The sequence below is a fragment of the Lipotes vexillifer genome, unplaced genomic scaffold, assembly GCF_000442215.2.
Source record: "Lipotes vexillifer unplaced genomic scaffold, Lipotes_vexillifer_v1.1 scaffold382, whole genome shotgun sequence".
In the NCBI taxonomy this organism is placed as follows: Eukaryota; Metazoa; Chordata; class Mammalia; order Artiodactyla; family Lipotidae; genus Lipotes; species Lipotes vexillifer.
In genome coordinates, this window is record NW_006780611.1 from 5,570,182 (window position 1) to 5,582,939 (window position 12,758).

The 12,758-nt window shown below is 50.0% G+C and overlaps 1 protein-coding gene across 1 annotated transcript in view; it reads right to left on the reverse strand.

The window, feature by feature from the left end:
- SAMM50 (SAMM50 sorting and assembly machinery component) overlaps positions 1-12,508 on the reverse strand; it is a 31,176-nt gene extending 18,668 nt beyond the window's left edge. The window contains exons 1-7 of the mRNA XM_007453929.1: positions 12,292-12,508; positions 7,919-8,029; positions 6,181-6,282; positions 5,270-5,357; positions 3,028-3,134; positions 2,423-2,553; positions 2,096-2,183 (exon numbers count right to left, since the gene is read on the reverse strand). Of these exons, the coding sequence (XP_007453991.1) occupies positions 2,096-2,183; positions 2,423-2,553; positions 3,028-3,134; positions 5,270-5,357; positions 6,181-6,282; positions 7,919-8,029; positions 12,292-12,312 (648 nt within the window). The 5' untranslated portion in view covers positions 12,313-12,508. The remainder of the gene's footprint in view (positions 1-2,095; positions 2,184-2,422; positions 2,554-3,027; positions 3,135-5,269; positions 5,358-6,180; positions 6,283-7,918; positions 8,030-12,291) is intronic.
- Between the last annotated feature and the right edge of the window lie 250 nt (positions 12,509-12,758).

The window sequence follows — 12,758 nt, forward strand, 5'->3', positions numbered from 1 at the left end:
CGAGGGGCAGGGCTGTGCTTTGGGTACGGAGACGGGGTGGCTCGTCTGAAAGCTGCATACAGCTCTGTAACTGACTGCTTTCTTTCCGGTCTAAGACCATCGGACACACACCCCGCCGGCTGTCTGCAGCCAGGAGAGGTGACCCAGATGACCCACATCAGCCCCTGGAGAAGAGCCAGGAGACAAGGTTACACATGAGTGAAGAGCTTCCTCCCTGCGGCCAGAGAGGCCTGAGCCAAGTGAACGCTGGGGTCCGGGCAAGTGGGACCCGCCTCTTGGCCTGACCCTCTTCCCTCGAAGCCAAGCCAGCCTGTCTTAGATTTCCGCCTTATAGAAATGCCCAGGTTGGTTTTGAACAGCGAATGACGTAGTTTGGTGGCCTTGGGAAGGACAACAGTGATGCAACCCTTACAAGGGAGCCAGGTCACGTCACAGTCCCCAGAGGGAGTCCCACGCTGGGTATTCTCGTGGCACTCAGGCCCACACAGCCCACGTGGCTTCCAGGGTAACAACGCGGGGCCACTACCTCAGCACAATTCCTCGTGAAGCCGCCACGAGGCACTGGGCCAGGCCCTGGGGAGGCAGATGGTGGGAGGGCAGGCCTGCCCAGCTGCCTTTTCTGCAACGAGGGTCCCAAGATTCAGCTACTTTCCCAATGCCTGTGGGAGGGGGAGAGCTGACCTAAAGCCTTCCTCCCTCCCTTATAAGGCGGCTCTTAACGGGAGAAACACTACTGCTCAGAGGAGACACATCTGTGTCTCTGGATTCCCGGCAGGAGGATGAGGCAGGGCCCAGATGACGCCGCTGGGCTTGCGTAGCGAGCACCTACTTGGTGCAGACCCCGAGGACACAGATGAGGAGGATGCAGTTCTCTCCTCCGTAGCCTCTGCTCTCAACGGCAGGGCTGCAGCTGCAGGAGCTCCAGCCCTTGTGTCCCTTTGCCTGCCCTCCCTCGCGGCCTATTCCAACACTCTGATGTCCTGCATCTCTATCCCGTGTGGACAAACGAGGTGTTTCTACTCTCCTGAGGATCTGCTCTTTCAAAAAGGCTTAAAAGAAAGAGATAAAAGGGGACTCGGGAGAGAAAAGTGGGGAGAAACCTCCCACCCTGGCGGTAGCCTCCACGTCCTGCGGGAGGGCAGGGCTGGAGAGAAGAGTGTCTGCCAGGGTGTCGGCTGCCACGTCCCCAGCACTGGGCAGGAGGGTCTGAGGGCAACTGCCTGCACATGGAGAAGGGCTGCTACCTCGGATCACTCAGAGTTTTCATGACTTTGGGCTGCAAGGGTAAGAAGCATGAGCGGCTGATGCGTCTCGAGTGCCCACAGTGGGCCGAGCGCACAGCAGGAGGCAAGCCTGGGCAGGGATTAGGGACTCTCAGACCACAGTCATGGGGCAGGGGCGACGAGGGGCATGCTGAGACAGTTTCCTGGGCCCCATTCCTGGTGATGCTCACTCAGCAGGTCACTCGGGACCATGAATTTGCAGGTGAGCCCGAGGCTGCTGGTCTGAAGACTTGGGGAACTACTTTCATACGGGATTGTGTCTCAAGGTCTTTCCTCGTTAACTAAAGCCTAGAACAGGTTGGGAGGAATAAGGATGAGCTAGAAAGGAAGGAAAAAAAGAGCAGCGTTCATCGTAAAGCCAAAAAATGGTCAAACGATAGTAATTCCATGCGCTGCATCCTGCTAGACATCAAGTAACTGTAAACCAATGGTGAAAGCTTCCAGAAACCTGCAGTAACTTTCACTGGCTGTCAGGTTTCCATCTTAGCAGGTACAAGAAGGGACAAACAGACGGTGTCCCAGGAAGTCAGGAGCAGGGAAGAAATTTGACGAGGTCAAAGGAGCTGCCACCATGGAGATTAGCCACTCTCTGGCCCCGGCACGTGCACCTGGCTAGTGAAGAGGTGCCCAGCCGGCAGGGCAGAGAACAGAGGGGGACCCCAGCAGCAGTGCCTGAGGCTCCGAGCATCAGACCACACAGTGGCTGTGCACGCCTGGCCCCGCCCCCGCGCTTGCTGTCTTTGGGAATCAATCAATCAACAGACTCTGCTCCCACTCCAGTGTCCGAAGGGAAGGTCTGAAAAGCTACTTACACTGTACTCGGCTGATACTCCTCTGTCTGTCTCCCGCAGTGAGCTCCAAGGGAACTGTCCCGTAACTTTATATAAGTTTACAGAGAAACTAGAAGACAATGGGACAGAGCTTTAAAAGCTGAAACAGTGATTATAACTTGTACACATTTAAATCAACAGATTTAAAAACACACTTCCGGGGTTCATCTTCATGAGGAAATCTACGGGCTTGTGGTAACACTGCAGAGGGGTCAGCTGAGTCTGCAAAGTTTCTCTTCCCAAACAAGCCACGCCTACTTTAACTTTTACCCAAGGCCACTGAACTCAATGACCCGTCTGGCTTCCTACTTTCTTTCGAGGTTTCCAGGCTGTGGTTTGAAGAAGGACAGGCCGTACGAAGTCTCCTTTGTTCCATAGGAAAACTGAAAAGTCGCCTTTTCTGCACGGCCTAGAAGATTAGGGAGTTTGAGGCCAAGTACCTATAGGAGGAAAAAAGAACAGCAGGGGTTCACATGGAAGGAATGATAACTGTTTAGAAAGACTGTGGGGACTCACTCAAAAACAGAACAAAAATGTAGATGCGGGTCTGCCTTTCACCTGCGATCGCCCTTCCTTCCAGCTTGCCTCCGCTGAGTGCACACACCTGGTGAATTCAAGAAGGCTAAACCTGCTGACTGTGAAGCTCAGAGAAGTCAACTCTATGGGTTTGGAGTTTAGGGGAATTTCAACAGGAAACTATTAATATGAACATGTGATATGCCCACAGCATTCCCAAACAATCCACATTTATAACAAAGCATGTTATAATCAACTCTAAGATTGATGAGGACCACGGGATAGTTTACAAATAAACGTTGAGGGGCGTGAAAGAGTTCCAAGACTACCATCAGTCGTGTTTTCAAAGCTCACAATTGAAAGTTCCACTGTTAGGAAGGGAAAATCCTGTATCTCACCATGCTGCCTTCGTTGTTCCCAACCATGGTGTTATAACTGCCCGTTAATCTCCTTAATTCAGTTACTTCAAAGGTAACGTCTAACCCGTTGGGAAGTGCATTGTCACCTAATAAGTGAAAAAGATGAAACAATTAAGACAGCTCCAGTATGCAGTTTTATGTTTGGTCCCACTGCCGTAAATGACAAAACGCTTGGGTTTAAAGCCCAAGAACACGCGCACACAAAATCCCATTACGCCTCGACGCCAAAAACCTGGGTCTGGTTTCCGTGGTGGAAGATACCAAAAACAGACTTTGCTGCAAGGAATAAGCAGCAGCAGCATTACTTAAACACACGTTATTTACATTATTTGCCAAATGTACTTGTTCCCCTACTAGTGAGGTCCTTGAGAATACCTGGGGCCTCAATTCAGCTGACATTAAAACATGGAATTCTTGTGACAAGAGGGGCTCTAGGAACCCTGGCAGAGAAGCAACAAATCGACACAGATGGAGGAGGTGGATTTTTCTGTCCTTCCTCAAGCCAGGGGCGTGGTGCCTGAGCTCAGTTCAGCTACCCCTTAGCCACTGTGGGCCCTGAGGGGCAGTGGAGCAGGGCTGAGCGCTGCAGGAGCCTGGGCGCCCCTCAGATCGGTCGGGGCTGACCCTGCGACCCTGGCTGGACACCAGTCACATCTGGGAGCTGTCAGACTCACAGACGCCCAGGCACTGGCTCCCAAACACTCAGATTCAGCTGGTCTAGGGTGGAGCCCTGGCACCACTTTTTTTTTTAATTAGCAGACTTTACTGTTTAGAGCGGCTTTGGGTTTATAGTAAAACTGAGTATAAAGTTCTCACCCCCTCACACACATTTCCCCTCTCGTTCAGTCTGCACTAGTGTGGTACGTTTGTTACAACTGATGAACTAACAGTGAGGCGTTACTACGAACTAAAGTGTGATTTGCACTAAGCTTCATTCTTGGCGTTGTACATTCTAGGTGTTTGACAAATGGATGGCATCCATTCTTTTTTAAAAGCTCCCGGGTAATTCTATTTTTTTTTTTTTGCAGTACGTGGGCCTCTCACTGTTGTGGCCTCTCCCGTTACAGAGCACAGGCTCCGGACGCACAGGCTCAGCGGCCATGGCTCACAGGCCCAGCCGCTCCGCGGCATGTGGGATGTTCCGGGACCGGGCCACAAACCTGTGTCCCCTGCATCGGCAGGCGGACTCTCCACCACTGCGCCACCAGGGAAGCCCCCCGGGTAATTCTAAAGGCAGCCAGGGCGGAGAACCACTGACAGAAGTGGACCAGCTGACCACATACACGTCACATTTATGACAGACAGGAGAGCGCTGAAACTAAATGCCACCCACAAGACTTGCCATCAAGCAAGCCCTCCGGAGCAGCGGCAAGGGCCACTCTGTCATGCATTTGTTCAACCAGGGGCAAGTCACTTAAACCTCTCTGAGCCTGTTTCCTTACCTGAAAAATGTTTTTTTCTAAAAGAATAACCATGACACTTCACCAGGTTTTTGTAAGGCCCCAACTGGGTCGTGTGCAGAAACCCTCCCCGCGGAGCCCAGCACAGACACTTGTTATTACCACCGCGACTCCGAGGGGGCAGAGACAGCCGGTGGTCTCCCAGCACCCCTTCTCGCTGCGTACCAGTCCAGCGGGTCTCATGCTTCAGCACTCATCAGTCACCTGCAGGGCCCGCCGCCCCCCGCTTACAGCATGACTTATCAGCTGAACTGTCCTCACTTCTCTGTCTGTCCCCGACGCTCTCCCACTTGACCAGAAGCTCCTTCAGAAGGAGACCATGCCTTGTCTGCTACCGTCTCCCCCCATGGCAGGGACTCATTAACGAAAGAATAAACACTCACCAAGTGGACAGAACTGCCCAATATCACACAGTAAACGAGCAAATGAACAAAAACCAAAAGTGAAATCTGACTCCTACTGCCCTCCTCTTTTTAACACGCATTTAGGTGGAGTCTGCTAAGAGCCCATCCGGACACCTGCTGGGGTGGGCTATCCAGAAAAGCCTGGCTCTCTCCTTCTCGGAAGGAGATCCTTCTCGGAGCCCTGGTACCATCCAGGGGCTCAGACAACAGCATCTTCAAAGTCACCCGTCCTCCCTCGGCCTGACGTAAAGATCCAGTTACTTCCTCGAGGCCACAGGTGCTCTCTGCCTGGACAGAAGGTGTCTGTGATCCTGGAGGACGGAGGGAATCAAAGAGAAACCACACCATAATATGCACCTTGACATGTATCGATCAAGACATCCACCTGTCTAAATATTCCCAGACGAAGCAATTTCTCACGGGCTTCATGAGATTTCCTCATTACCTGTAAGAGAAAAAAAAATAATAATAAAAATAGAGACTGTATTCCTCTAAGATACAGGAATGTAAATGGTGGCTGTAGCATTTAGGCCGGCGGCTTAGCATGTGGTGTGATGTACTGATGCCTGAGAAGAGAGCCCCACTAAGACCAGACAAGTGAGCCATTACTTGAGTAAAAAGATTACTCAGTAAAAAGTTACTTTAAACTTAAAAAAAAAAATACAGTTTTTTAAAGTGGGAATGGCCGAACACTGCTGAAAGGTCCAGTAGAACGGGGACTGGAAGAAGGCAGCTGGACGTGGCCTCAGGAGGCTGCTGGCGACTCTGCCCAGGCAGGGAGATGTGGTGCCGAGGGCAGAAGGACAGAAGGAAGCCATGGAGGAGACGACAGTGCAACCCAGGAAAGACCCCAATGGATAAAGAGTAAAGGCCCGAGGAGACGGCGAGGGCGGGTAACTACAAAGAGCCCACGCCCCCGGCCGCTGAGGGCCCTCAAGGCAAAGCACACTGAGCGCTAACGGGGTGCGGGAAGGGTCAGCACCCACTGCCACCAGCTCTACGGCAGCACTGGGACGGCTGTGAGGAACACAGAGAGGCGCCAGCCGTGGACGGGAGGACAGACACCTCTTCTCCGGGATAAGGGTGAAGGCAAACGCACGTCAGTATGTGGGAGGCTTCTGGGAACTGAGGGGGCTCAGCCCCCTTCAGCATAGGCGGCAAGGTCATCCGTGGAGGCTGGGGCGGGGTACTCAGTGTGTGAGCACGCAGAGCTTCATGGGATCTTCAGAAGGGAATGGACAAGAAGGCCAAGCAGAGGGAATACTTGCCTCGATAAGGTTTTTAGCCTTAAAAACATCTCCAATTTCACACATGATGATGTCATCTTTAGTCCTTCCAAGCCCATCAAAATGAACATGTTGGACGACCACCTAGACGTGACAAGGGGACGCAGATTATTGAGTACCAGACAGGGCAAGAGATCAGGCATCGAGGCTAAAGACAAATGTCTGAAATTAGTTTCAAAGATTTTTTTTTTTAATTTAATGATCCATGCTTCTTAATTCCTCACCTTTTCAAAAAACTGGTCACTTGAACTGACTAGGTCTTTACTTCCTGTGAATGATATCAACAAGGTCTCTGCAGCCAGGTGACCAAGGACCAGGTCAGTCTTAAACCCAGGCAGGGTGCAGAGGTCCCCTACACATCCTTCCCCAAATGTTCCCCAAGCACTGGCCTCTGGATGACACTGACTGTGACCTGGTTTAGTAACAGCATGTATTTTGCCAGAGATCTTGTGTGGATTTCAATATAGCCTGATAAATGCTGGCTCAGAGCCTCTCGCCTGTCTATAAATGCTCACTTCATTCATTCATTCAATAAAAATGCACTGATTACCTATGAACCAAGTATCATTCTGAACACTGAGAATATGGCAGTGAGCAAAACATAAAAATTCCTGCCTCTATGGAGATTATATTCTAAAGGGGAGAGAAATAGGCAACATACACAGTACAGTAGATGGTAGTGAGCAACGGAAACAAATCAAGCAGGGATAATGGGCAGTGGTAGGGAACTGTATGACTTCCAGGGGATCAGAATACTATACTAAGATCTTAGGCAAAGAATTAATAGGGGCTTCCCTGGTGGCGCAGTGCTTGAGAATCTGCCTGCTAATGCAGGGGACGCGGGTTCAAGCCCTGGTCTGGGAGGATCCCACATGCCGTGGAGCAACTAGGACCACGAGCCACAACTACTGAGCCTGCGCGTCTGGAGCCTGTGCTCCGCAACAAGAGAGGCCGCGATAGCTAGAGGCCAGGGCACTGCAATGAAGAGAGGCCCCCGCTTGCCACAACTGGAGAAAGCCCTCGCACAGTAACGATGACCCAACACAGCAAAAATTAATTAATTAATTAATAAACTCCTACCCCCAACATCAAAAAAAAAAAAAAAGAATTAATGAAAAATGTGCTTACATTTCTCCCACTGTATTTAATTTCAAAGGCAACGAAGTTTAGAAAAGCTTTTATTCAAGACCCAAGGTCTGGGCTTCCCTGGTGGCACAGTGGTTGAGAGTCCGCCTGCCGATGCAGGGGACGCGGGTTCATGCCCCGGTCCGGGAAGATCCCACATGCCGCAGAGCAGAGCCATGGCCGCTGAGCCTGCGCGTCTGGAGCCTGTGCTCCGCAGCAGGAGAGGCCACAACAGTGAGGCCCGCGAAAAAAAAAAAAAAGACCCAAGGTCTGTTTTCTGGGAGCATGGAACAAAGAATAAACTTAAGCATAATCTGAGTTTCTTTTTGAAATACTTTTGGGTTTTTTTTTTGTAACATAAATTCAAAAATGTGTTTGTTTACACTTGCCACGTAAATAATCACCGGGGAAAAACCATTCCTCTAAAACCAGAAACTATTTCTCCAAGTGTCCAGTCTTTCTGAGATGCAGCTGGCTGCAAACTCCCCTTTGATAAAGGTGTCGACACAGGTTAATCCCTTTGCATTTCCGTGGCGGCCTGCGGAAGCGAGTGTGTCTAGGAACAACTCTGCCCGGCCCTCAGCGGGACACTCACATCCTTGTTCTCAAGAATCTCCTGCTTAGCTTCAGGGTCAACTTCAACAAACTCAGCTTCTTCTCCTAATGCTCCGAACTCAGGTCCACTGGCTGGAAGAGGCTCCAAACTCTGAAACGGAGGGAGGAACCACAGATAAATGAACGTATATTAAAAAAGAAAAGCTTGGGACTTCCCTGGTGGCGCAGAGGTTAAGAATCTGCCTGCCAGTGCAGGGGACATGGGTTCGAGCCCTGGTCTGGGAAGATCCCACATGCCGCGGAGCAGCTAAGCCCGTGCACCACAACTACTGAGCCTGCCCTCTAGAACCCACGTGCCACAACTACTGAAGCCCACGTGCCACAACTACTGAAGCCTGCGCTCTAGAGCCCGTGCTCCGCAACAAGAGAAGCCACCGCAATAAGAAGCCCGCACATCGCAACGAAGAGTAGCCCCCGCTCGCCTCAACTAGAGAAAGCCCGCGCGCAGCAATGAAGACCCAACACAGCCAAATAAAAAATAATAATGATAAAAAAAAAGCTTTTAGTTTTGTCTTTAGACGGTGCCCCAGAAAACTCAGGACCACGGTCCCCTCTGGGGCTGAAGGCAGCAGGGTGGGGGGCACACGGGCAGCATAAGCGGCTGTCGATGCACAGGTGTTAGGCTGGCGCTGACTCCTCGCTGTCCAGAGTATTGTTAATTCATAAAGCAAAGACGAAAATTCATCAGCGAAAGGGTCAGGCGCAAACCTACAATGGCTGTGCCATGAACCGAGGACTATACCGCACCTAGTTCTGTACACCTGAGGCCCATTTGAAGACCAAAAAAAAAATTTTTTTTTTTTGCTTTCCTGTTATAGAAAGTATCCTAATTTTTAAAATCAAAACTGGATACATTCTAGGATAATTATATTAACCAGCCAAATTAGTAAAAGGTATGTTTCTGGACTCTGATAATTCGTTTTGGTTCAGAAAGTCTCACACGCTAAGGGGAAGTGCATATGCTCATAAAACGGGCCAGCCAGAAAGCAGTCCCTTCCTTAAGTCTGAACTGACATTGTCTCAAAAGCATTCTAGCTTCTTCTGAATAAGGATTCTATAATAATAATTATGGAGACATGATAATATAATAGTATGTATAATAATGAACACATAACGTTGTATATTTATTACATATATACGGGGATTCCCAGACACTCGTGGAAATGGATTCAGAAGGTCTAGTGTGGCACCAGGTGATGGTAGAAACAGGCAACTCTGGGGAAAACTCTGGAAACTAGTATCCGGCTGCTTCCTCACTCCACCAGTTCTCTACAGATAAGCACTTCTGAAGCGCACAGGAGCGTCTGACATCTGCAGAATGTGGAGCAGTGGGGACTCCGGGCCCCTCTCACCTTCTCCCTGGAATGTTCACAGCCTCTTGTCAGCACATCCTCCATCATGCCACTGGTCCTCCGGAAAGGTAATGGCCTGACAGCACCATGTCCTCTCTCCCATCCTTGCCCTAAAAGACTCCCATAGTCCTCAAGGTGCCCTCAGGGGCACATACAACTAGATTCCTTAGCAGGGCACATGAGGACCTCCACCATGCGGCCCCCACCGGCTACTCCAGATTCAATCCTCACCACCCCCGACCCTCACCTTTGTGCCTGTGCACACCTGGTTCTCTCCGCTCAGGTTAACTACCTGCCTCCCCCGAAAGAGCTGAAAGAACCACCTTCAGCGCCATCTCCTCTGTGAGCCGCCCCTGGCTTCTTCAGGGAGAATCAGTCCCTCCTTCACAAGACACCTCTTGGAGGAAATTTATGACCTTTACAGGTACTGCTTTTTCTTATTTTTATCTGCCCTGCTATATCAGAAATACTCAAATATTTATGGAATGGGTGAGTGAATGATTGTTTTTCTTTTGTTCTCACATTTCATAAACATCTGAGTGCCTACTGTCCCCTAAAGAGCAGGGAATGCAGCCGTGAATGAGACAGAACCAGTCCTTCCCTTAGTGGCTGAAGTGGATTATTTACATAAGTAAAAAGGGAAGATAATGCTGGGCAAAGAAACAGAATTTATTTCACATAATTATCCTTTTGTTTTTGTTGTATAAATATTTTTAAAATGAGATCATTACTATATTTCTCAAAAATATGAACAAATTAAAATAGTAACTTTTTAATGCAACATTTCATGAACATGCTTTCTGTATTTAAGTTTATGTAGTGCAAAAAAGTATATTATAGATGCGCAGATTGTCTATGCAGAGCATACACTATGGTTAGGAATATATGCACATATTCATTCTTCTTAATCTGAATGCTTGACAAATAGACTTTGGGCATAAAGTCTATGACACAAAATTTCCATTACGGTTCCTAAAACCTCAAAAGCATGAAACATACCTCACCAAAGACATGCTAGACCCATTTGTATTCTTAAATCTGAAATTTAGCCTTTAATTCAAAAGGTGATGTCTTTACAGTTTCACAACTGCACCAAAGCTTGATGTCCTAAATTAACTGTTTCACTACTAGAGATTCATTCATTCACCAAATATCCACCCACTATGTGACAAGCGCTTACAAGGTCCTCACCCTCACAGAATTTACATTCCAGTGTCTGGGTATGCATTTAGTGAAATGAATTAAAATAAATATTTGGATCTAGCCTCTAACCTTTAAGCAGATCGGTCTACTAGTGAGTCAACAAATTTTATCCAACGCCACATGCCAGGCACTAGGCAAGGCAGTGCTAACTGAAGAAATAGGACATGAAATAAATTTAATGAGTTATGAACAGCACCTTTAAAGTGATATAGACTAGAATCAGATAGAAAATACAAGAAAAAATAATAGGTATCAAGGGTAAATACTGTTTCAGAACTTTTGTTTCACATATGCATGAAGGTACTAGATAGCAAATATGGGATGTTTTCTTACTGTGAGTCCTGACCAAAATTCAAACAATGCTGGCTAGTGAAATGTAAAGGCCAAATTAAAGAACTGAAATTATTTCTTGTCAATACATTAATCAAAGGAGCAGCAGTTTTAGTGTCAAGGGAGCTTAATAAAAGCAGAGACTTTTTTTTCCTGTACTCCTAGCACCTACAACAGTGCCAGGCACAGAGTGGACCACTGGTAAATATTAGTTGAATAAACGAATGAACGCTTACATATATACGGGGATGCTACAAGGGATGCAAGGCAAGTAAAATGCAGCTCCTACCGTCATCTAGAAACTTAGACTTTAAAAGGATAAGTCAAAAATGCAGAGCTAAAACAGGGCACCAGAGTAGAAATGTCAGGAAGGTTGGCAACACATCCAAAATGAGGAAATGATGAGAGATAAGGAGGTTTATATAGGAAGTGACTTGAACTGAGTTCTACAAGATGGGACTATTTTGCCAGCAGAAGATGGGAGTGGGGGTGAGTGATGAGAGAGGGAGCTCCGCCTAACAGCACGGTCCAAAGAGTGTGTCGGAAGAGGAACGGTGTTTCATTTGCAGGAAGTATCTGGAAATGGAAGTTAAGTCCATTCCCGCACACCAGGCTGAGAAGTCTGGGCTAAACTCTTTTGGGAAACTCCTGAAAACTTCTCAGCAGGGCAACTGAAACAATCCACGTTGTACAAGAGAAGTTGTGTTGAGGGCTGGGACTCAGGAGGTCTGAGTTTTAGAACATTCTGAGGCTCTAACGGTGTGACCTTGGACAAACAGTCACTCTCTGGGTCTCGGTTAAGATTACGATAAAGAGCAGTTGGGCAGCCTGGGTGCCGCGCTAAGCACCCAAGCAAGTGCTTTACGTGTATTGTCTTTCAATTCTCCTAACAGCCCGGTGAGTGAGTACTATCACTGCCTCCACTTTAAAAGTGGGAACTAAAGCTCAGCGAGGTTCCGTCCTTGCACGGTAACCAAGAGACACGAGGACTCCTAGCTGGGTCTGGGTTGGAAGACACTACTTGGTGTTCTAAGAGTCTAGCAAGACCCCAGGAGCGGCTGGGCGGGAGAGTTCGGAAAAGGTGACGGGTAAGGTACTAAGACGCCCGAAACCGCTAAGGATAGAAAGAGCTTATTCCTCCTCTGTAGGACATCACGGAAAGCCCGAGACTCCTTTCCGGGCCACTGCCTCGCTAAGTGACCTTGGGCAAGTCACGCCCCTCCTCTGAGTATCCGTTTTCTGCTCGAAAGCCTGCGGTACCTGCTGGCGGCATCTCTGCGGCCTCCTCCACCCGGCCCGCGGCGGCCCAGCGCTGGGGCGCTACAGGCGGAGATCCCCGGCCCCGTTCCGCACCGGCCTCGGAGCCCTGCAGTCCCCTCACCAGGGCAACCCCGGCCGCAGCCGCGAGGGCGTCCCCCGCGGCGCCCACTCAGAGGTCAAGCAGCCCGCGGGTCTCTGGGCCGCTTACCCTGGCGTGCACTGTCCCCATGGCTCCCCTTCTGGCCGCCGCCTCCCAGAGCTGCCCTGGCCCGACGAAGGCTCGGCGGGTGAAGCAGAGAGCGAGTCCCCAGTGGCTGAGCTACCGGTTGGTGCAACACCCACAAGCCCCCGGACGCGGCTGACTGGGGGCGGCCATCGTGTCCCGCCTTCGCCCCGCCTCCTGGATCACGGTTCCTCCGCTCATTGGTCCTTAGGAATCTATGACCCGGATGTTCACGCCTACGCCGAGAAGCTCGCGACTTGGAGACAGCCCGAGCGCCGAGCGTTCTGTGGCGCCCGGGAAGCTGCTGGCGCGTGGCTGGGGCTTTGCGTGAGGGTCCCGCTGGGAGTGCCGGAGCTACCCTGGGGGAGATCAGACCAGCTGGTGGGCGCGCCGGGACTTCACTCACGTGTCTCCCTTAACCCTCCTGGCACCTCGGCCCAATGGTGCAGCGC